This window comes from Aquila chrysaetos, chromosome 7, assembly GCF_900496995.4.
Source record: "Aquila chrysaetos chrysaetos chromosome 7, bAquChr1.4, whole genome shotgun sequence".
Lineage (NCBI taxonomy): Eukaryota > Metazoa > Chordata > Aves > Accipitriformes > Accipitridae > Aquila > Aquila chrysaetos.
Window position 1 is genome coordinate 154,811 of NC_044010.1, and position 24,484 is coordinate 179,294.

At 41.7% G+C, this 24,484-nt stretch overlaps 1 protein-coding gene across 13 annotated transcripts in view; it reads left to right on the plus strand.

The window, feature by feature from the left end:
* Positions 1–17,483, plus strand: part of LOC115344012 (ephrin type-B receptor 5) — a 79,494-nt gene extending 62,011 nt beyond the window's left edge. For all 13 annotated transcript variants that reach the window (XM_030020734.2, XM_030020735.2, XM_030020741.2 and 10 more), the window contains 11 exons: positions 5,016–5,140; positions 6,127–6,289; positions 7,141–7,255; positions 10,042–10,097; positions 10,213–10,332; positions 10,731–10,978; positions 11,917–12,132; positions 13,201–13,350; positions 13,493–13,686; positions 14,963–15,118; positions 16,758–17,483. In XM_030020734.2, the coding sequence (XP_029876594.1) occupies positions 5,016–5,140; positions 6,127–6,289; positions 7,141–7,255; positions 10,042–10,097; positions 10,213–10,332; positions 10,731–10,978; positions 11,917–12,132; positions 13,201–13,350; positions 13,493–13,686; positions 14,963–15,118; positions 16,758–16,866 (1,652 nt within the window). In that variant the 3' untranslated portion in view covers positions 16,867–17,483. The remainder of the gene's footprint in view (positions 1–5,015; positions 5,141–6,126; positions 6,290–7,140; positions 7,256–10,041; positions 10,098–10,212; positions 10,333–10,730; positions 10,979–11,916; positions 12,133–13,200; positions 13,351–13,492; positions 13,687–14,962; positions 15,119–16,757) is intronic.
* Positions 17,484–24,484: the final 7,001 nt, after the last annotated feature.

Below are 24,484 nucleotides of genomic sequence, written 5' to 3' on the forward strand. Positions count from 1 at the left end.
CACCAGGACGCTTTCTGCCAAGCTGCTTGCCAGGTGGTCAGCCCCCAGCCTATAGTGGTTCATGGGATTATTCCTGCCCAGGTGCAGGACTCTGCATTTCCCTTTGTTGAACTTCATGAGGACCCAGTCAGCCCATTTCTGCAGCCTGTCGATCCCTCTGGATGGCAGCGCAGCCCGCTGGTGTATCAGCCTCTCCTCCCAGTTTTGTATCATCAGCAAACTTGCTGAGGGTACGCTCTGCCCCATCAACCATGTCATTAGTGAAGATGTTGAACAGTATTGGACCCAGTATTGACCCCTGGGGTACACCGCTAGGTGCTGGCCTCCATCTAGACTTCATTGCAGTGGTCACCACCCTCTGGGCTCAGTTGTTCAGGCAGTTTTCAATTAACCTCACTGTCTGCTCACCTGCCCCATACTTCATCAGGTTGTCTATGAGGATATTATGGGAGACAGTGCTTAAAGCCCATGCTATGTTCTCCATGAGGACATAGGCAGATAGGACATAGGAACAGTGGAAGACCCAGCACCTACTGGAATGCAATTTGGATGACAGAGGGAATGGTTGCCAGGGGCCTCTCAAATGTATGGGCAACTGAATTGCTCCATTGCTCGTTAGGTTCCACTGATTGTATTGACTGGGGATGGGATTCAGCTGCCTATCGTGGGTATCTGTGCAGAATATGGACTGAGTGTCACATGCCAGAGATGTTCGTGGTCTACTGAGAATGGCACTTGGCTGTGCTCCGCATAAGTGGGGATCACCATGTACCATTATACTAGCCTGCACTTCCTTCACATTCCTTCCTTACATGTTGATTTAGGTAGATTTTTAGGCTTGCAGGCACATGTTGTTGGTCTAAGGAGATACTACAGTCAAGGACATCAGCTTTAGTAGAAAACAGCAGAAACGTGTCAAACATTAATAACTCAGAGAATGTAGCATTTTCAAGGTACTCAAAATATCTTAAATCCACCCCTGTGTGCTAACAGGAAAAAATTTGTCCTGCCATGTAGAAGAGTTGCAACTGACAGCCCACCAAAAATAGAATCTGGGTGCTGTATTTAACTGTTGTTTGGACTGCTTTATGGCTTTGATTAGGTTTTATATGTGCAAGAATTTTTTGCATACATTTGCTATTTTATAAATAGTATACAAAAAGCAGTCCTTTTTCCATCTTCCTTAGAGGTCTGATCTCACAACATGTTGTCTGCACTCATAATAGAATAAATATAGAATAGAATAGAATAGAATAGAATAGTTCAATTGGAAGGGACCTACAACCATTATCTAGTCCAACTTCCCAGATTGGATTGAATCAGGCCCTGTGATTTCAGCTGTCATTAGACGCAGACCTAGCATGTCTTCATTTATAAACCCCATGTGAAAAGAGCAAAATGAATAAAAGTGGCAAATCAACATAGAACTGGACACTTATATACATGAAACAAGCTTTGAAAGCAACGTTCTGTTATAAACATTCTTAATAGTTGGCATGCATACAAAGGAAAATACTCATCTAGCACTTCTGTGGCAGCAGAGGTAGGGTAGTTTGGATGTTGTGTTAAGACATAAAACCTTGAACTTTATACTTCCTAATTTATTAACACTGGGAGAGTAACTTTATCATACACTAATGACGGGAAATATGTACTTAGTCCACCCACAAATATGTTTTGCATCACCTTAGTATTAGTATTCACGTTACCTTAGTATGAAATTTTTCAAAGGAGAAATATAGATATCTTTTTTACTTGAAGTGGTGGGAGAGCTCCCTGGCCAGCATTTCCTAAGTTTTGTCCTTAAAAGAGAGGCAAACACGTGTATCAAAATCTGAACTCTATCTAAGAGAGGTAGATTAAAGCCAACCTGTCTTGCATTGATTCATAGCTATTTTTAATACTGAGCATTTTTACTCATTTAGGCTTTTGCCTTAAGTAGTATCTGCTTATTAGGTACATATCACCAAAATGACTATTTTTAATACAGCAGACTACATTATCATGGGCATCCCCACCACCCCCCAATTACCCTGAGTGATGGACATACCTGGATAATAGGGGCATTCTAAAATGCTGCGGCGCATGGTTAAGAGATATACACAGTGTAACTCTGGGCAAAGCTACTCCAGTGATATTTTGCTTATGTTTCCCAATATTTCTCATTCCACTAGCTTTAACCTGCTTCTGCATACTGCCCATCTGAGTAGAGTAGCATTTATCATCATTGTTCTGGTGCAGACTTTGCTGTGCCTAAATGTACTATGCACAGTGCCAGCTCAGGTCTTTGTACCCTTGGCAAAAGATAACCTGTTGATGGGTAGCTGAAAATTCATAGAGCATATTAACATCAGAATAGATAAGTTTTAACTAAATTACAGGTCAAATATCCCTAGTTGACTTTGAGTATTCCTTCCAGGTAGGGGAAAAATTGTGGATTGGGAAGAAATGAGAGGGGTGGCAAGAATAACTGACGGACGTGGGAAGGAGAGGAATGAAAAGAGATGGAAGGACAGGAATGGAGGGGAGATTTAACTTTGATCATTCTGCAAAATCTTCATCTGAAACTAGAAGGAAGTGTGCTCTTCCCTGGCACTATAGCTGTGTATTTAGGTTTGCACCTCTCCCTGTGTGTGCTTTATGACCCATCAGAAGGAAGTTACATTTTTCACAACATTAAAATGTAGTGAAATCTGTCTTCATCAAATGTTAACTCACCAATTATCCCATTCTCCTCACATTATCATTTGCATACAGTGTTATTCGTTTATGTCTCAAATGCTACATATGGTCTTGGTTAATTGCTGCTGTCTTCCATCCTTGTCTCGACATTGTCATTAGCAGGTGAAGTAGTTGTGCAATCTTGTTTGAAAGACAAGCAATTGTAAAAAATAAAAGGAGTAAGGATGAGAGAAAGCATTTTATTGTTTATACTCTTACATTTTTGTTTCATTTACATTTTTAACTGGTTCCCACTTGCCTGAGCTGTTTGAAGCCCATTTGAATTATGTCTTTCAGAATAATTTTATCTTGTTATTAAAAACAAACCTTTCATCTTTTTCACAACTAATGAGGGAAGAAAATGCTATTCTGCAGTTTTTGATCATTTGCCAAATGTCTCTGCTTCATTCCTCATATCAAGGAAGTTTATGTCTATTGTGTAAAACCAGTGGAGTTAGGTGGCAGCTTTTCATTGGCATGCTGTTTCTGGAAAATTTAAATGTTGCTGAAAATGTTACTTCCATTAGGAAAATGAGGGTTCCCTAGCTGCCTACCTGGAGGTTTCTTGGCAACATGACATTTTGCTTACAGAGAGAAAGCAAAACTTGAGAAGAGCTTTGTGGACAGACAGCTGGCAGGCTGAAAGATCCTCTTCCAATTATCCTGAAATTTTTGCTTGGAAATCTCTTCCTTACAAGAAACTCATATTCTTTTAGCTTTTGCATGAACCTGGAGAGTGTGTGTGTGTATAAATTCATGGATGTTTTCTGTAGAAGTGGATTTTCATTCTCCAGAAAGCTTCACATGCAAGTGGCTTTAACAACCATTCATCTCCCTTCTGAGGATCATCCAGCTCTGGGGACATTTTTTAGAAGAACTAACTACTTCAGGAAAGGGCCTGCTATTAAATAGATGTTCTGTACTTTTGTTGTCTTCAGGAGGACAAAAAAATGAAAAGCAAAACTACCCCAAATAGTAGCTTGGATTGTTTCTCATTGTAATCTAATTTTAGTTCAGTGAACAGTGTTTGAATCATTAATCATATTATCTTCAAGATAATATTTTGTTTCCTTCCTACTGATTTAATGAATTTCAGGTTAGTGAGAAGTAACGGCAATTACACAAGTCTCAAAGTCTTGAACTGAACTTCAGACTTTTAGAATAGGCAATCAAAAGATTTCCAAAATTGGTAGACACAAGTTCCTGCTTGCTTTCTGGTTTAGATTCGTGCTTCCAAAGCCCTCTTTTGTGTTTGATGTCCAGATCCTTGCTTTCTACATAAAGGGAAGTTGACATTTTCCCACAGTAATTAATATCTGACACAGACTATAAGCACTTAATTTCATAATGGAATCAAGAGAGCTAACAGCTCCATCTGGGTAGTATACCATGCTGGCCTGTTCACCAAAAGACAGAAACTTAGCAAGCTATTTAAGAACAGACAGAAAAACTGTACATGCACACTTAACAGTTACCTTTAGGTTGTGGTTCCAGACAGTAGTGCTAGTTAGAAGCCCATTCAGACTGGACTTCTGTGGTTCAATGGCCTAGAGGGACTGAGAGTCTCAAATACAGTGGTAGTTTTGACATCTGGGCAACAATCCGGACAGGGATTGGCCTGAGATCCAGGAGCTAGTCTGAACACAAGGCTGCATATCAGGCTATAAAACTGAGATGCTTTCGTTCTCTATGATCTGCAACTGAACTGGGACCACTGAACTGAGGAATGCTTCAAAGTCTGTTCCTTAACACATCAGTGTTCTCATCTGCCTCCATCTTGATTTGAAACCGTGATCTGGTAGTGAAAAGCCTCCATTACTCTGATAGCCCATACTTGATTTTTTCCCCAGGAAAAGAATTATACTCTGGGGGAGAAGCAGAAGAGAGGTAGTGTGCTCTATGTTTGCTCTGACCGCTATCACATTGTTTGTCCAAGCGTGATCCTAGAACAAGGCAGTGGCACTGAACACCTTGTCATCTTGCATGTAAAATTTGCAAATTTGAAGATCAGAATAATGTTCCAGCAATAATATAGATATTTTCATAATTCTTGTACATGATCAGTTGGATGTGGATTTCTTTGTTTTCTTTCTAAGTTGTCAGTGACGGTATCTCCCAGCAGAGTAGTATTGTGCCTGGATTTATTCTGGTTATTTTATAAAGTACTTCATAATGCAAATTAAGGGAGATTACAGGAAGAGCTGACCTTATTAACTCATCATAATGAATATTCAATTATAGTTCATTGTTAAGCTTATCCCTTTGCAATCTCTCCTTCCTCTCTTCTATTCCAGTCCCCTCTGCAGTCCCTATGATGCATCAGGTGAGTCGTACTACCAATAGCATCACACTGTCATGGCCTCAGCCAGACCAGCCCAATGGGATCATCCTGGATTACCAGCTACGCTACTTTGACAAGGTGAGCAGAAAGTGATGCAGTGCTGATTGTTGTATAGTTGTTACGCAAAAGAGAACAGGGAAATCTTGTGTCTGGGAGATGCACCCCTGGATCAGGATGGGTAAGGTGGAGAAAAATGCACGCTTCATCTAACCTCAGTCCATTTGCATTCCCAACTTGGAATGATCTAGGGGCAATGCAAACAAAAAAGGAGAAGGTAGCTAAGCTAAAAAGCTGTGGCTACCAACCTAGTAAGTTTAGCACCAGCTGACACAAGTAACAGTGGAAGGGGCTTAAGTTTCCAAATGCGTATGCTGGAATTGGACACACTGCAACATTCTGTTTTGTGTTCGTGGAGGGAAGTCCTGTGTCCCCATTTGTGCCTGGACAGACATCTCTAAGAAATTCTGGGAGGAGGAATGCACTCTTTCATTCACTTAAGTGGTGGATACGAGTTACCTGTTTATGTGCTGGAATTACAGGGTGCCAAATACAAAGTTGTTCTCCATTTACATCTTTCATGACTCCTAATCCAACTGATTTGAGGGGAAGAAGTACGTAGGGCTGTTCAGACAAGCTCCCATTCCATATTCTTGATCTTTCACATAAACATTTTTGCAGGATTGTGCAGGGCTACTGTTTTTCTAGCAGTAAAAGGGCCTGCTATTTGTAATAAAATGTCTAGCAGCTTCCTGTATTTTTTATGGATATGCTTAGCAAGGAACCACAGGACAAGGTAGTTTTGTCTCTCACTCTTGTTTAGGTCAGGACTGAGGGTCTTTGGCAGAGCTTTGTGGGAAGCCCAGGCCCAAGGGAATGAAAAGCAGCAGTGAGGAACAATGAGTAGTGTGCGAGGAAGTCAGGTCTGGAATGGCAGTTGTGGTTGGAAGGCTCTGTAACAGGTTCAAATAATATTGGGCCAACATGGAAACTAGCATTCCTTGGTGAGGACAGTGATCGGGGTGGGCAGAAGTCTCACATTCCTTTCTGGTCACTGATATTCACAGGCAGAAGATGAGGATAATTCATTCACCTTGACTAGCGAAACCAACATGGCCACCATATCAAATCTGAGCCCAGGCAAGATCTATGCCTTCCAAGTACGAGCTAGAACAGCAGTGGGCTATGGCCCATACAGTGGAAAGATGTATTTCCAGACTTTAATGGGAGGTAAGTGCTACCATTGTGTACTCAGATCTGCATGTGACCATCTTTCACTTGGGTGTGTCCGTGAGAGTATTAGCTTATCCTCTGGAGGACTGCAACCAGACACTCCTACTCAACTTGTATTTCTGTATATCATAATTTGCATATGCAAGATTTGTTCACTCAAAGAAGCTTCATACTGTCAGAGCATCTTATTTATGCTACCACCATATTCCCCAGTCCTACTGATTGTTGCCCCTGCACCTCTGACCAGCAGGAGCAGAGTGTGTCAGTAGAACTCTCTTTAGGAGGGTGTTACAGTACGTAGCACTATACACTGCTGTAGTTTGGTCTCCAGCCATCACAGGACATCTTACAGCTGAATGCTCTGTGAAAGTCTTAAAGACAGGTGGGACACAGGACATGCACCCAGAAGCTTGCCTTCCAGCAGTATTACCATCTATTCATGCAGAGAGCAACATATTACCTTGTGATACTCTTTGGTCTGGATCAAAGGTATTCGTGTATGTCATCTACAAGCTAAATTAATAGGGGACAATGGGATCAAAGCCCAGGTGTAGAGCTAGCCTATACTTAAGTGGCTAGTCAGGTGTCAGTGGACCAGGGGAAGGAAAAGTGGATTCAGAGGGAGCACTGGCTTTTCAAAAGTAGGAAGGAAGGCACTGGAGAAGCACAGTGACTGGAGGGGTAAAGGGATAACCAAGTCAAGCATTTGTTGAACTGCCAGGACTAGCCTGGGAAGCAGAGGGCTGGTAGGGATGGAATTATGGGTGAGAGCTAGTTGAGTAGAGGGGAGACTCTAACAGTTCCTGTCCTCTGCATTTGTGTGTGTATGCATGTGTCTTCCTTGCTAGGGGAGCGCTCGGAGATGGTGCAGGACCGACTGCCGCTTATCGTGGGCTCAGCGCTCGGTGGTCTAGCCTTCTTGGTAATTGCTGCCATTGCCATCCTTGCCATCATCTTCAAGAGGTGAATTCCTTGACCTGCTCATGTGCACTGCAGACAGTGGAACTTTCCTACCCCCGCTACATAACCCCGTCCCAAGGGAAACAGCCTGATCTACATTTATCCAGATGTCCTTGAGATGCCATTTTCTAATTAAGGAAAGATCCTGCCCCATTACTCCTATCTGAGGAGCCTCTCCTTTGGTAAACCGCTCATGTACTTAGCTGATATTTGGCTAGTTAGCAATATGAACACAAAGGAAGCATTTTAAAGCTGGTGCTCAAAAGACATTTAAATGCATCACTGTAAACAAGGGACTGTAAATTGCATTTTAGGCAAGCAAGTGGAGAACGAAACAATGTAGTGAAGAAGGACTGGTGAAATAAGTATTTAGATCCACTATTTAGAAGGTGCTAAATGCCCTTTAACCAAGGACCAAGAGACAATAGCTCATTTGCTGAAGAATAAAAGCTGTACAACCCCAATGGTTCCATGGAACACTAACTCATAAAATACAGGTTAAAGAAAGCAAATACCACTTCCCATTTTGGAAAGAAAAAAGGGCAGATAAGTCAATGTAGAGATAATCTGTTATGGCAAAAAAGGACAGAAATTTTAAAGAGAAAGAGAGAAAAGTAAGGGTCACTACTTTTGTAGAGGTACAAAAGTAAACAATGGGGGTTTTGTTATTTGAAGAAAAGAAAAAGTCATTACCAGCTCCTTGAATTTACCGAGGTTTGAACTTAATCCCCTAGATGATTGTCAGTAATGGATTTCTGTGTCTTTGCTCTACTCTGCCTCTGCACAAGAGGGACTTTTTAGCTTTTTCTGCTGACCTAAAAAATGTATAAACTACTTAACTTTGGAAAGTGACATCTAGTTTTAGTTATTTCTTTTTTGTTCTCTTCCCTTTTCTACATTTGTTTTCTCCTTCTGTGTATAGTGTCTTAATATTTTTCTTTCTGGAAAGAAAAGAATTATCAAGTATTGTTATATATGCACTGTTGCCTCCTTTTGTAGCTTTGAACTGTTAAAAATATAATTTCTTGTTACAGCTGGAAATGTGATATTATGTGCACAACTCAATAAAGCGTATATTTTTCTAAAAAAAATAAACCAAACCCAGAATAAATTAATATTACCAAAACTGTGTTGGGGAAAGACATTAATGGATTTCTGTAAATGTATCTGCATAAAAAAGAAGTATCATAAAAAATAGATTCATTGATACTTGAAGGATCATGTGCAAATAATAGACAGTTGTTTGGAAAAAGTGGAGATACCAAATTTCTACTTTAAATTTGTCCTTGATAAGAAAAGTACGTTTGAAGAGGTAGGAAATGAGGAACACCACATGAAGTGAGTAGTTCTTTAAAAGGTTGAATATATGTAGAGTCAAATGCTATAATTTTAACTCGGTTTTGTAAATTGTTGGTACACATTTTCCAGGCAATATGCAATGTGAAACACCTATTTTAGCTAATTGTTGGGGTTTTTTTAATAATGGAAAACCATTGGTATATCAGATAACCTAAAAAAAAATTGTGAATGTAGACCTGACTTTCAGATACAACAGCAGAGTTAGAGCTCTTACGTATAGGCCCCCAGTAAAGCCAATTTCTTTCCACAACAGAACAGATTTTGAAGGTAGAACGCTCTGTGCTTTTGCAGTCTTAGCAGAATTTGAAGACATAAGCCTGACAAGTAAGAATAATACACAAAGTTACCTGTTAGAATGACAGCATTAGTTATGTTAGTAAAGAAAAGTAACGTAGGGTTTCATGGTAATCTTGTCATCAGATGTTAATTGAATCAGCAGCTAGATGGTCTTGTGCTGAAACAGCAAAGCACATGAGTTGACACAAATCCATGCATACAGCAGGGATACTACAGGGTTTGATTTACAATCTAGTCTAATTAATATGATTTAGAAAAGATTGTAAACTAGCATGAAGTGTACACTTTTGGAAAAAAAATATGAAAACTATTGGGAACAAAGGCAGTAACTTGAAAATGGAAAATATGTTTAGAGCAAACCAAGAATAGGATGAAACTTATAACACAATTAGATCATGTGGGAAAAAAATTGCTTGAATCACACACATTTAAGAGGAGAATGAAATCTGAGAAATGCCTATGCTGAGAAGGATCTATGCTTACTAGAAATTAGATGCATATATGCAATAAATATTACAATAATAAAGACTATACCGGTTTTGATCTGCACGTGCAAAAAATCACATAATGGAACAGATTTCTGTCCTTCTGGCTCTGTGTGGTTGGTTTTGGGTACCATACTTACGAAAAGAATAGTCAAAGTAAATGCTGTTAAAGAGACCAGGAGGAAAAACAAAGAATTAACATTTGGGGGAAATTTACACAAATTAAGCATTAGAGTAAATGGCTCTTAGAATGTTTTTGAAGAACTTAAAAGGCATCACAGGAGATGGCTTAGATTAGTATTGAAAAGAATGATTTGTTGTAATTAAATGAAATTAAAATGCAGTTTTAGCCTGAATAGCAAGAAAACTTCCAGGGCAGTAATGTTAGACTCTAATGTTTTTTTTTCAGGATAGTGCTGGAGGCCTTATCATTTGTCATATCTAAAGTGGGGATGCAAACACTGGTGTAAAAACTACCACATAGAAAACAAGCATGCACTAGTTACCAAGAGATGGGCAGGATCTTAACACCCATCTTCTATCCCTAAATTCAAGGATTCTCTGAGTCTTGCATTGAGAAGCCTACCCCAACATCCTATGAGAGACTCTTGTGTGTGTTTTGACTTTCCTTTCCTTTATGTCCCGCAGTAAAAGGCGAGAGACTCCATACACAGACCGCCTCCAGCAGTATATCAGTGCACGAGGTAAGAGTTCTTGAGCAACAGATGGCAAGGGCCTGTCTCTTTTCAGGACTCGTTAACACCCGTGTCTCTCAGGGTTTGATTCTGGTGATGTTTTGGGCTGTCTCCTCCACTGCAGGACTTGGAGTGAAGTATTACATTGATCCTTCAACCTATGAAGATCCCAATGAAGCTATTCGAGAATTTGCCAAGGAGATTGATGTGTCCTTCATCAAGATTGAGGAGGTCATTGGATCAGGTAGTGTGAGAATCTGCAGATTTTGAAGTGCCTTCTTGTTCACCTTGAGACCTGGCACATTACTGGCCTCAAATGGACCCAGCCATGGTACATCAAGTGTCTCAGGATAGCTAACCTTCATTTTTACCAAAATTCATCTTAACCTACTTACCCTTAGATGCTGGCTCCAAACCAAGTTTAAAACACCCTTTGAAGACTCAGAGCTCCTCAGTTGAACCCGGAGGATGTAGTCTCCAACCTGAGCCATCATCAAGAACTTTACCTTAATCCAAATAGTCCTAGTAACCCTATTTCCAAGCAGCACCTGGAGTCTTCCACAATAGAATGTTTTAGTGCACCTGACCAAAATTCTTTGCTGTGTTTCCTTACTTGAGGTGTGTTTCTTCCCTCCCTGACAGGAGAGTTTGGAGAGGTGTGCTTTGGGCGCCTAAAACACCCAGGGAAGCGTGAATACACAGTAGCTATTAAGACCCTGAAGTCAGGTTACACAGATGAACAGCGACGGGAGTTCCTGAGCGAGGCCAGCATCATGGGGCAATTTGAGCATCCCAATGTCATCCATCTGGAGGGTGTGGTCACCAAGAGCCGACCAGTCATGATTGTCACAGAGTTCATGGAGAATGGATCACTGGATTCCTTCCTCAGGGTACCACAACTAGAGTCTCCACAACCGTTACCTCTTCATCTTGCTGTGTGCCAGTCTCAGATCTGATAATTTTGCCTGTCCTTCCTCTTCACTCCTGTCTCTATAAGTCCTCAGTTGCCCTCTTCAGGTGCAATAGAAATAATAGCAAATTACCAGAATAAGTGATTTTGGGCCAACATGGTGAAAATACTCCAAAAGCTCACCCATCCGATAAAATTTCTTCATTATTTTAGACTTCTCCAGCTCAAATAATTAATGGTAAACAGTACTAAATTGTTTATCTTTGTACACAGCCTTCCAGTTCCTTATGTGCATGCTCCAAAGTTTGCTTTTCTAATAATGCTTTTCAGACTTTATTCCACTGAATGTTTTCAAGTTTCAACATTGTAATGAAGTAATGAAACTTGTAGTTATTTTTGGACTCGGAGTTTCCAGTGTTTTTTCTAGTAATGAAACATAAATACAGGCATTTTTGTAGTATAGAGGCTTCACTACTTTTTTTTTTTACTGATTCATATGCTAATTCAACCACAAATGCTTTGACAGGTATATTTTGAAGAGCACATGAACCCATTGTGTAGAATTGGATAGAACCCATTATAAAGATCTTAAAACAGTAAGAGCAGATTTGTCTGCTCCCTTTCATTTAGCCATCTTAGTAGTTAATGAGACTAGGCGGAATATGCTAAAGGAGGCTATGGCCGCAAGATGAGACTTGTCTTCAGAAAAACCAGTGTCTGACTTCATTTGAGATTCATTGCTTTAAGCCCACCCTCCTTTCTTATTTGCTGTCCCTGAACCTTCAGACTTTGGCTGAAGTTAAGATGTATGTTCTCTAACTTCATAAATCCGCCTTGTTACCTTGCTCTTTGTTAGTCTTCCCTGTTGGCTTCATGTTCTCTGGTCATAAAAGCCTATGTTTGCCTCCTCACTTGCAGCAGAAGGAGGGACAGTTCAGTGTGTTACAGCTGGTGGGCATGCTACGGGGGATTGCGGCTGGCATGCGCTACCTTTCAGACATGAACTATGTGCATCGTGACCTGGCAGCACGTAACATCTTAGTCAACAGTAACCTTGTGTGCAAGGTGTCAGACTTTGGTTTGTCCCGCTTTCTGGAGGATGATGCTTCAAATCCCACCTATACTGGAGCTCTGGTGAGTTACCGCTATCGAGTGAGTTACTGCAGTGCTGCCAGCTATCATTTTTTCCTGTGTTCCTCCTTAATTTGGTTTACCCTTTTTCATCCATCTTGAGACCAGAGAGACCAGTGGGGTAGAGCCTTCTATCTTGTGGGCTGTCTATTCCAAACCAGCAAAACCCAAAAATAACTGAATATCTGATCCACTCTGCCATGTGAAATGGAGACTCAGTGCTGTTCTTTGTGGAATGATGGTGAATAGGACAAACCTCATAACCTGATGTAGGTGTTGTCTTTCCCCTTACATTAGCTTCTTACAAGAAGTATAAAGGACTGAAGGAGAGATTGAAGTCCTGTACTACCACCCTTCGAGAGTTGTTTTTCTCCTACAGAAAAGATAATGGGCATAAGTATATTTATGGGCTTACAACCAACCATCAAATTAATTTATTGCCTATGAAGGTCTGACACCTGTTATACATACTACAAAATGGGTGGGAGTATAACAGGTGGGTTGAACCTACCATTTGGTATGCAGGTGATGAAGAAGAATTCAGTCACTGAAAAGTGAAACAAATTTTAGATGTATGTGTTTTGAAGAACCAGCACCTAAATAATATTTCATCTGGCAGGTCATCAGTGTAGTCAGAGAGGTCAAGATGGAAAAAGGAAGGAGTTAATGCTAGCCACTCAGTGTATCTGTCCTTGATGTTGCAGGTTGGGATTGTTTAAATGGCTTTAGATTTCCAAATGATTGTGACTTTCAGGAGGACTTTATTATCTGCCACCTCTCAAATGCTGCAAAGAAGAGCTATAAAAGTTAAAATCTATTATGTCATGGGATTTGTAGCAGCAAGGAGGCATGATTCTGTTTTTTCATCTATATTTGTCAATAGAACAAGGTGGAAACCTTGAATGTAGTTTGAATTTAAACCAACAATGTCTACAAGACAGCATCAACTGGACTAGCACCCCATGCTCAGAGTTGTGTCGTGCTACCAGCATCTGATCAGTTCAGTGATGTCATTTTCACAAATAGTGCTTATCTCACTAACATTCTGGTTGCTCTCTGACTGCTTTCTAGGGCTGCAAAATCCCCATCCGTTGGACTGCCCCTGAAGCTGTCCAGTATCGCAAGTTCACCTCCTCCAGTGATGTCTGGAGCTATGGCATTGTCATGTGGGAGGTCATGTCCTATGGTGAGAGGCCTTACTGGGACATGTCCAATCAGGATGTAAGTTTTAGAAGTGGTGAGAATGTACATCTGCCTCTCTTCCTATTCAAGTAGAAGAAAGTCATACACCACCAAGTGATTGAAGCTTGTTTGTCTTTTATTTTCCCAGCTGTGATAAAGCTTTGTTCTTCTTTTCCTGCAGGTAATTAATGCCATTGACCAGGACTATCGCCTGCCACCACCCCCAGACTGCCCAACTGTTTTGCACTTGCTGATGCTTGACTGCTGGCAGAAGGAGCGGGTCCAGAGACCCAAATTTGAACAAATAGTCAGTGCCCTAGATAAAATGATCCGCAAGCCATCTGCCCTCAAAGCCACTGGCACTGGGAGCAGCAGGTGAGATGAGGATTTAATGCAAAATAATAGGGCTTGTCTCTCAGTAGGCATCATGAGGAAAAGCAAGCAGTAAATCAGGCTATATAGTATTTTTTCCAACCCTCTCATCTGAGACTGGAAACAATTAGGAAGGGAAAAAAAATTAGGGAGAGGGTTGGAAGAACTGTATATCCTGATTGACTTAATGGGTGATGTGGAGTTGTGAATGCTGAATGTGAGGGGAGATAAATCTCTTGATGAGGTGCACTGAGGATGAACTAGTGAGGGATCTTCGGGAATGAAGGCAGGGACAAATCTGGGTGCAGTTACACAAGATATTCTGTGATCACACAATACTGTGTGATCACAAGAGGTGATGAAGGAAGAGAAGACCTTAGTTTATGGAGGGAAGGAAATCGGTAGCCTTAGCTACAGATTACAGATTAGTTCTACTAATTAGAACTGCAGCTTGCATCCCGTATTTTCCCAACCACATTTTGCAACCTGATGGAACCAGAGGCAGCAGGTTGGCAAAGGAGAAGTCTCTGGGGGCTAAATGGCACCAAGATTAGATGGCTGTTGGGCTGATGGTGGAATTACATCCTGCTGGCCTGGAGGGTTTTTCCCCTGTTGTTATAAACCTTGTCTCAGTGGAATGTACTCCACAGCTGGGGGAGGGAAAAAGTGCCTAGTCATGCCCAGTTTACTAAAAACAGCACATAAAGAGAGTTACAGCTTTGGGACAGATTCAGATGACGGGGCAAATAGCAAATGCCATGTATAAACAGTCATTTCTTTGGCCTTTTACTGCTATGCTTTTATCAGATGGGTGTTGGACCTGAAACAACGCGCTCATTGTCGCATAGGTTACTTTCTGATCCAAGGAGTGCATCTAGGAGAGGGAGAGCTAGTCACAAAGTTAAAAAGGTATAATGTCTCATCTCTGCCTCAGAAACCTCCTCACTGCAACTCTTTGCCCATCTAATAGGTCTACACCCAGAAAGTGTGGAAAGTTCTCGGGCAACAAGAAGAGAATGTGCCTGAGAGAGTATAAAATGGGAAGGAAGGATCAATTTCTTGGGTTAGGTTGATTGTTTTCAGGTGGAAAAGGGAACATGAGTAGTCTAGAAACAGGTCATCAAGGTGGGACTTTAGGAATCAGGGCATGAATAACAAATATTGTTCTCCATTCGATGCTCTTCAGGGGTTGCATTCTCTCCCTCTCATAACTCTTACCTTACTGGTGTGGTCAGCTGATGTTGATAACTTGGGTTTTTAGAACCTGCCTCTTTTGCAGACCATCTCAGCCTCTCCTGAGCAACTGTCCTCCAGATTTCCCTTCACTCAGCAATGCCCATGAGTGGTTGGATGCTATCAAGATGGGTCGTTACAAGGAGAATTTTGACCAGGCTGGTCTGATTACATTTGATGTCATATCACGCATGACTCTGGAGTAAGTAGAGGGGTAGAGAGCAGAAGATACCAGACACTGAGTTTTCCATGCAGAAAGTGAAAGCAGTCTGAGAAGTATTTAGTAAGGGCTATATGGAGAATACATACACATGAAAAAGGAGAGAGAAGCCAGAGCAAAGTAGCTACTGTTTCTTACATGTTATTAGGGCCTCTGGACACCCTCCATAGCAATATACATTTGTAATCTGTTTCTATAAGCACCAATACTGATCCCATGTACACTACAAAACGTATTGTCAGTATTGCAGAGAGACTGTTACATCAGAATATTCATGACAGCTGCCACAGGTAGTAACCACTTTAAAGGAGATATGTAGAACCAGCCATACCATATACTGGGTAGAAGTGTTATGTAGAAGACAGGAGCCAGGAAAAGGAACATTCTTAGAATCATAGAATGGTGTGGGTTGGAAGGGACCTTTAAAGATCATCCAGTCCAACCCTCCTGCCATGAGCAGAGACATCTTTTACTAGATCATGTTGCTCAAAGGCCTGTCCAACCTAACTTTGAATGCTTCCAGGGATGGGGCATTCACAACTTCTCCTGGCAACCTGTTCTAGTGTCTTACCACCCTCATCATAACAAATTCTTCCTTATATCCAATCTAAACCTGTTCTCTTTCAGTTTAAAACCGTTGCCCCTAGTCCTGTCACTACAGACCCTGGAAAAGTCTCTCTCCATCTTTCTTGTAAGCCCCCTTTATATATTGAAAGACTGCAAGAAGTTCTCTCCGGAGCCTTTTCTTCAGGCTGAACAACCCCAACTCCCTCAGCCTTTCTTCATAGAAGAGGTGTTCCAGCCCTCTGATCATTTTCATGGCCCACTTCAAATGCTTCTTTTTGTATCATGACCTACCAGGTTCTGCCACACCCCCTCCACCCTGTAGTGGGTTGACCCTGGCTGGGTGCCAGGTGCCCACCAAAGCTGCTCTATCACTGCCCCTTCTCAGCTGGACAGGGGGGAGAAAATATAACAAAAGGCTCATGGGTCAAGATAAGGACAGTTTAATAAAGTGAAAGCAAAGGTTGCGCGCGAAAGCAAAGAAAAACAAATGATGTTATTCTCTACTTCCCATCAGCAGGCGATGTCTAGCCACTTCCTGGGAAGCAGGGCTTCAGTACGCGTGGTGGTTGCTCCGGAAGACAAAAATGCCTCCCACTTCAGTCTCCCTTTACTTAGCTTTTATATCTGAGCTGATGTCATATGGTATGGAATATCTGTTTGGTTAGTTTAGGTCAGTTGTCCTGGTTATGTCCCCTCCCAAGATCTTGCCCTGCCCCAGCCTGCCATTGAGGGGGGGGCAAAAATGTTGGGGAGACAGCCTTGATGCTGTGCCAGCACTGCTCAGCAGTAGCCAAAACACTGGTGTGTTATCAACACCTTTCTAGCTACTAATGCAGAGCACAGCTCTATGAGGGCTGCTATGGGGAGTATTAACTCCATCTCAGCCAGACCCAATACACACCCACACACATTTGCCAAGCAAAAGCAGAAGCCTTGTCAAATGTTTCTCAAAGATATGCATACACATTTATTTGGATCTACAGGGAAATGGACTGGGAGTGTTCAGAACAAGAAGCCCATTATAACACCTTCCACATCCTCTATTCTCTTGCAGAGATATCCAGCGTATTGGCATCACCCTTGTTGGCCACCAGAAGAAGATTCTAAACAGCATCCAGCTCATGCGAGTCCATTTGAATCAGCTTGAACCAGTTGAAGTGTGATGTTTACACCATCCTTATTCCACTAGTCTCAAACTCTGGAAAGGTTCAGGGGAATTCAGAGGAATTTTCACTGTAAGAAAAAAGAGATGTCAGTATGCTACTTGAAGACTTAATGCACCCAGAGAGTGCACACTACATGTGCCGTTCCATGAACAAAAACAAAGCCTTGTCATGATTTGAAAGCAGAGCTATATAACTAGTGGCATTTAAATGTGGCTGACATCATGCATCGGGAATGGGTTGGGGGAGGGAAAGTTATAGTGACATGGGGAGAAGATGGAATAATAGCTTGGACAGATCACAAGCACCTGTTGCCTCTTCTCTGCCAACAAAAGGTATCAGACAATTTTTATAAAGCCATCAGCAGGCTTTATCTGTGGCTGGGAGCCCAGCAAAGCTACAAAGACATAATAAAGGCAACAAAAAAATTACCATTTTTTTTCCAAAAGGATGCCATTATGGTGTGAGAGATTATTACTCAGGTGGAGATGAGCATCAGGCTATCACTTGGTATGCCAGCTCAGTCCAGAACTGAAGTTCCAGTTAGTGTACAATATGTGGTAAGCAATAAGATATGTCACCTGGTAAAGAGGTTGAGAGTAAAGGGCTCAAAAGTCTATGCTATTTCATGTGCAGTTACTGGGTCTGCTCTATGATCCAGGAGGTAAACTTGCTAATCCTTTGTGCTGACGCAAGGAACAGCAAGTCCTTGGTGCTACTTAACTCTTTTTATGGGACTGCAACAGAATGGAACAATAAGGATTCCTAGAATCCATCCTCCTGGATCTGCAAGTGGAGAGGGAAACAATTAGGTTCTGGTCCTCACAAGCCCATTCTTAAGAGGAAAGACATAAGTTGTGATGTTCTGAAATCCTGAGCACCCAGAATTTGGGTTTTGTTTTCTTCTGACCCTCTTACAGACATTGAAGACCATGACAAAAAAGTCTGAAGCCCTTTGCTGTTGAAAAATACTTGCTCTTTTTCTCACCCTAACCAGCTACATCAATGGGCACAGGTGATTGAATATTGTTTCTGAAGAAAATGCAGACCCACAGTAGTCAACTCTAAATAGACACTTGGAACAAGGGAGGTGATACTCTTTCACAAGTTTTTGTCAAGAGTGATCAGGGAAGAGCATCAGTCCCACAAGTCACTTCAGTCCTTAAAGGAATAACAGTGTGCTTGGGATCAACTATGTTGTCTGGTAGAGATACATGAGAATGACCAGAATGACAGAGCTTTTGACTCCCTTCAGACAGACTAGTACCTGCTTAAGGAGGAGCAGAGCTTCAGGACTGTAACTCTGTATGTATCCCTAGGCAGGAATGTGAAAACATGAATCTGAGCTTGAGAGGTAAACTCATAAACTATACACTTGTCTACCTCACCAACACATTGGAAAGGAAATGGAAATGGCCTTGTTAAGCAAGAGCCCAATGAAGACATTACATAAAAAGATAGCTTCTTTGTGTCTAGAGAGGAAATAACCCTAGCTGTTCCGATATGTCCCCATCTGTTGGCTCACTGTGAACTAGTCATGAACTTACTGTATTTCTCCAGCTGTCAAGGTTAGAATAGCACAACTTCTGCAGACACTACTCCTGTACAGATTTAAGGATTCTCCCAGTCAGCCCAGCAACTGAAGACTGAGAAGCCACATTTAATATGTATTGAAGAGTCCCATAACATGACAGGAGGTGCTCCAGAATAGTTGCACTAGAACAGCCAACACAGTTGACTCTTTATTACACCATTAGAGCAACATTATTGTTAATTTTTTTTAGTTGACGAGGGAGAATGGCAGTGCATTCTTTCAAGATATAAAAAAGTCAATACAAAAACTAATACAAGGAAACAAGAATAAAACATTGATGGCAGTAGAAAAAGTGTGAAAATAATTTAAAAAAAAAAACAACCACATTAGACTAGAGAGAGTCCAACCCTAGAAAATTTGAGTCTATTGCTTTTTAAAGGATTTCTACAAACTTGTAATACAAATCCAGTTACATGTATGCTGACTGTCAGCTCCACCTACAGCATCTGAGACTGAACAAGTGATGTCTTCTTCAGAAAGTGTATTGAGCACAAGATGTTGAGGGCAATCTGTGGTCTCTAGCACCTTCCATATGTATTCACCAGAGGAAAACAATGCATATTCATATATGAATGTCTTCTAGAAGTTCTGCTGGCCATTTGGGGAAACATGGCAGGCTATGTTTTCCATGTTTTCGGTGGTCAAGATTAGTGGAGAAATTGGTGATCTAGTTCAAATCCTATGGCCTTTTTTCAGCCTACTGGAAACTTACATGCAGAAAATAACTTTCTCTGTCTTCATGCAATGGGAGACAAAATGGGAGCCTTGTCTGAATTTCATACCAATGACAATGAGGTTTAATAGCCCCTTATGGGGAGGTGCAGTGAAATGAATTGTTTGGTTGTAGTTCAGGCAGTAGGACATTTACTTTTGCATATGAAGTCTATGGCAAAGTTGTCTTCACAGTGGGAGGAAAGGGATTTACTTGCTATACTAAGGCAGGCAAGTAGTGATTGGATGTCATAGAGCTCTGCCTCCTGTTCTAAGGCAAGGTTTAAATGTCCCTATGATAGTTCCAAGTGGTAAAGTGTCAAGATATCCTGGCTGTGGCTAGAACTGCACAGGGACAGGCTTGGGGTCACAGACAGAGTGCAAAAGGATAACTGTTTTCTGTAAGAAGTCTATTCTCTTTATTCCCAGGGTGTTCCCTATTTTCAGAGTACTTAACTTCTTCCATAATTTGAGATGCAAAGGCTCTCATGTCACAATGCATCTTGTGTTATTTGTCATCATGTTGGCCCTCAACTCTGCAAGCATGGAGGAAAGGCAGTCATGGCAAAAGCATTAGAAATATCCTGATCTTACTTTTCTCAGTCATGTGAAAGCAGAAATCCAACATTCTGTTTCCACAGGTGTCATCTGGGATGTCCTGCAGTACATGGGCACCCTCAACAGGTAGGGATGAGAATCATGAGGGAAAGGAGTGGGGCTCACCTAGGCACCTGGTATCTGTACTTTACCAGAAGAGTGAGAAACAATGCAAAAAAGTCTTACAGAGCCATATTCTTTGCCAGAGAAGCAATGGGAGCTTAACAAGTTATCGCCAACATTTACTCCATATGATATCTATAATATGCAGTGAATAGGAAGACTGAGTAAATTAAATGCACCAGTATCAATGTGTAGAGCTTCATGAGGGCATTAGGCATTTGTATGAAAACTCAGAAGATTCATACTTAGAGTTGGAAGGAATATATTGCAAAGACCAATAGCTCTTCTGCCTGAACATGAACTTTTCACTATCTGGAAACAGGAAGAAACTTCACCTTAAGGCAAGCTGTTTTGTAATTATTCCTGATGAGGTTCTTTGCACCTGCCTTTTAGGCGTCTGTTGTTGGACAGCCTCCCAGACAATTGGGTCTGCACCAGTATGTCAGTTAATGTATCGTGCTGCCAAAGAGCACATCAGGCAAGCAAGTTCCCACCTATGCTCCTTTGGCAGCCAAGTGAAATCCTCAGCCAGGAGCTACATGTCTGTGCACCCCCTGCCTCACTAAGCCATGGCATGTTTATGTCAAAAGCAAGCCCTGCTCAGCCAGAGTATTCAAAGACAAGCACATAAGCTAAGATTTTTGCATCCATGCCGGAAATGATGTTGAGGAAAGGCTCAATGACAGTATGACTTAGTGATTCCTGTGTTTGGCACCCAAGTATCCTCAGTGCACATGCAGATGATACGGCTTGCAGTCCCTATTTTTTGTATTGTTTGTTTGTTTTTTAAAATTCAAGGATGTAATCTTAGTGCATACTTTGATAACACTGTATTAGGGCTAGTTGAAGGAGCACAAGCTGCTTGATGCTACTGAAGGAGAGCTGAAAGAATCTATCTAGTACAAATATATGCAGCACCTGGGACTATCTAAAAAGAAAGAATCTCCTCTAGCTTCCTTAGTCCCAGACAATTCACATGTTATTAAGCTGAATGAAACCTCTGGGTGTGGTGAGAAATGGTGAGCAACACCAAGGAACTTACCTTTAATACGCAAACAAAGGTAGAGCTGTCCCTATGGCTGGATCCTCTTTGGTCAGGGATTCCAGCCAACAAATCTACCTGGGAGCTAGTCTAAGTGAAGGTAAGCAGCCTGAATCCATCCTGCCTTTGGCACACTTTCTCAGCAGTCAACTACACAGCTCTTATGCATACAGGTGCAGCTAAGCAATAGATTTGGATTCAGGACAAAACCCATTCTTTCTCTTCCCTGAAACCAGCAGATGCTAGAGAGGGCAATGCAATGAGCTGTTCACATATATGCCGTGCAACTATTCATGAGTATCGAGCATCCTAAGGATTGTAGATCACATGTAAATTTGAATCTCTGGATATCATTAAAGGACAGCATGGAAGAGCAAACCTCATGTCTTACGAAAATGCTAGTCTAATCCTTTCTTTTTCAAATCTGTATGGAAAAAATGGCAGCACTCTCAGAATTTACATTTTGTTGTGGCATTCAAGATCATCATGCTCTGTGTACGAAGCTGTTCCACTTCTGTGTTACTGAAAGGCCTGCACTGAGCTAGTAAGAAATGACTGTGTCTTCCGGAGCTTGCCGTGTTGTACCTCGGACCTGTTCAGAGAGGAATTGCCCCCCCTGGTGTTCCGCTACCTCAAACACAAAAGAGAAGGCTCGACTACCCTCAAGAAGCCTTGTAGCTTATATTCTTTATTTCCCTTTTCTGGGATGATGAGAAAACTCTGTTCCTGAAATAGTCTCAGTTGAAACATGCAGATTCATGAAAACGTATCAAGATTTCTTCCTAGTTTCTTCCATGACCTTTTTTCCTTGAATGACCAGAGTAATGTGGTCTTTTAGTCAACTGCTGTAAGAGCAAGTCACAAGTATGAGTACAGTGGGTTAGCATCTATGCCTCAACTAGGTAATAGAGTTTGGTCTGTTATTTATGTCTCTCATACAAGACCAAGTGTGCTTGGCTAACAGTGATAATGCTGCTTGCTTCTGAAAACTAATCCCTTGAATTCAGGCCATGCTAAGTAAGGTTGGCTTTTTTCTAGTTTACAGTGGCACTAGAAATTATTCATGCTGCTGGCTAAAACTAGAATTTTAGTTACATCTATGCAACTCTCTCTCTCTCATTGCATTTTGGTAACTTTTATACAAACCTACTACTGTCCATGCAGTTGGACAGCTGTAACAAATTGATCATTTATAAACAATTCAGTTGCAGAGAACAGACTCTAGTCGTCTTTGAATGATATTGACTTTGCAAGTGAACAGAAGATTAAAAATAAGAAAATCAGGTTTATTCAGAGAAGTCAGCTAGTTTGACAGATATGAATGAGAAGGCACTATCTGAAATAAGCTATTTAAAAACAGGTCTATTAGTGTTGCTCTGTAAAAAAGGACAGCAATTATAATGTACCCTAATGTCTCTACTATAAGTTAAGTTGCAAAACTGTTGCTATTTTAACCTGTCATCTCTGCAGATTCATAACAAGAACAAACTAACAACAACAATAATAACAATGATTATGAAAAACAAATGTGGTTTTCCCCAATGAAGAGAACTGCAGTAAAAATAGCAGTAGTCCAGCAGCTGGGTTGCCTGTGATTTGTACTGAGAAGCAATGTATTTTTTTGACAGGTGAAATATTATTGCAAACTGAAAGATCAGTTTATCAAACCTACCAATTAGGAAACGAAATGTCAGCTTAGGAACATACTTAGGATCATGTGAACAGCTGCTTAACTGCATGCACATAATATTTATTGTTAGGACTGCTAGACTTTTTATTCATATTTAGAATGCTTTTTTAAGACCTCTCTAGGAAATAGTACCAAGTTATTAAGCTAACACTGAGGATCTTAGGTTGAGTAGCTTCACACAAATATATATCATAAAATCAGTGAACTGTTCTTGAGACTTCTCTTATGCAGCTACAGCCAGAATGCAGCACAATTGGCAAGTTAAACTGTAAGTTCAGCTTTCAGTACCACAGACGTAGGTGTGGTCCAACCCCCCCTGCCATAGGCAGGGACATCTTTCACTAGATCAGGTTGCTCAAATGCCTATCCAACTTGACTTTGAACACTTCCAGTGATGGGGCATCCACGGCTTCTCTAGGAAACCTGTTCCAGTGTCTCACCACCCTCATCATAACAAATTCTTCCTTATAGCCAATCTAAAGCTACCCTGTATCAGTTTAAAAGTGTTGCCCCTAGTCCTGTCACTGCAGGCCCTGGTGGAAAGTCTCTCCATCTTTCTTGTAAGCTCCTTTGTATATTGAAAGGCCACAAGAAGGTCTCCCCAGAGGCTTCTCTTCTCCAGGCTCAACAACGGCAACTCTCTCAGCCTTTCTTCACAGGAGAGCTGTTCCAGCCCTCTGACCATTTTTGTGGCCTTCTTCTGGACCTGCTCTAACATGTCCATGTCTTTCTTGCACTGGGGCCCCCAGAACTGGATGCAGTACTCCAGGTGGGGTCACATGAGTGCAGAGTAGAGGGCCACAATCGCTTCCCTTGACCTGCTGGCCACGCTTCTCTTGATGCAGCCCAGGATACAATTGGCTGTCTGGGCTGCAAGTGCACATGGCCGGCTGACATACACTTTTTCATCCACCAGTATTGCCAAGTCCTTCTCCACAGGGCTGCTCTCAAGCCATTCATCCCCCAGACTGTACTGATCCTGGTGATTGCCCCAACCCATGTGCAGGACCTTGCCCTTGGCCTTGTTGAACTTCATGATGTTCACATGGGCCCACTCCTCAAGCCTGTCCAGGTCCCTCTGGCTGGCATCCCTTCCCTCAAGCGTATCAACTGCACCACTCAGCTGGTGTCATCCACAGACTTACTGAGGGTGCACTCAATCCCACTACCAATGACACAATGAGGGCGGTATTAAATGGTATCAGTCCCAGTATGGACCCTTGAGGGAAACCACTCGTTACTGGTTTCCACTTGGACATTGAGCCATTGACTGCAAGTCTTTGGGCATGGTCATCCAGCCAGTTCCTTACCCATGTAACTGTCCATCCATAAACCCCATATCTCTCCAATTTATTGGCAAGAATGTTGTGGGGGACCGTATCAAAGGCCTTACAGAAGTCCAGGTAGATGACACCTGTAGCTCTTCCTTTGTCCGCTGGTGCAGTCGCTCCATTGTAGAAGGCCACTAAATCAGTCAGGCAAAACTTGTGTTTGGTGACACCGTGTTGGCTGTCTCCAATCACCTCCCCAGATTCCATATGTTTCAAGATATCTTCCATGAGGATCTGTTCCATGATTTTACCGGGCACAGAGGTAAGTCTGACTGGCTGGTACTTCCCAGGGTCCTCCTTTTTACCCTTTTTAAAAATGGGGGTGATGCTTCTTTTTCTCCAGTCACTGGGGACTTCACCTGACTGCCATGACTTTTCAAATATGATGGAAAGTGGCTTGACAACTACATCAGCCAGTTCTCTCAGGACCCTGGGATGCATCTGATTGGGTCCCATTGACTTATGTATGTTCAGGTTCCTCAGGTGGTTTTTACCTTGACCTTCACTTACAATGGGTGGGACTTCATTTC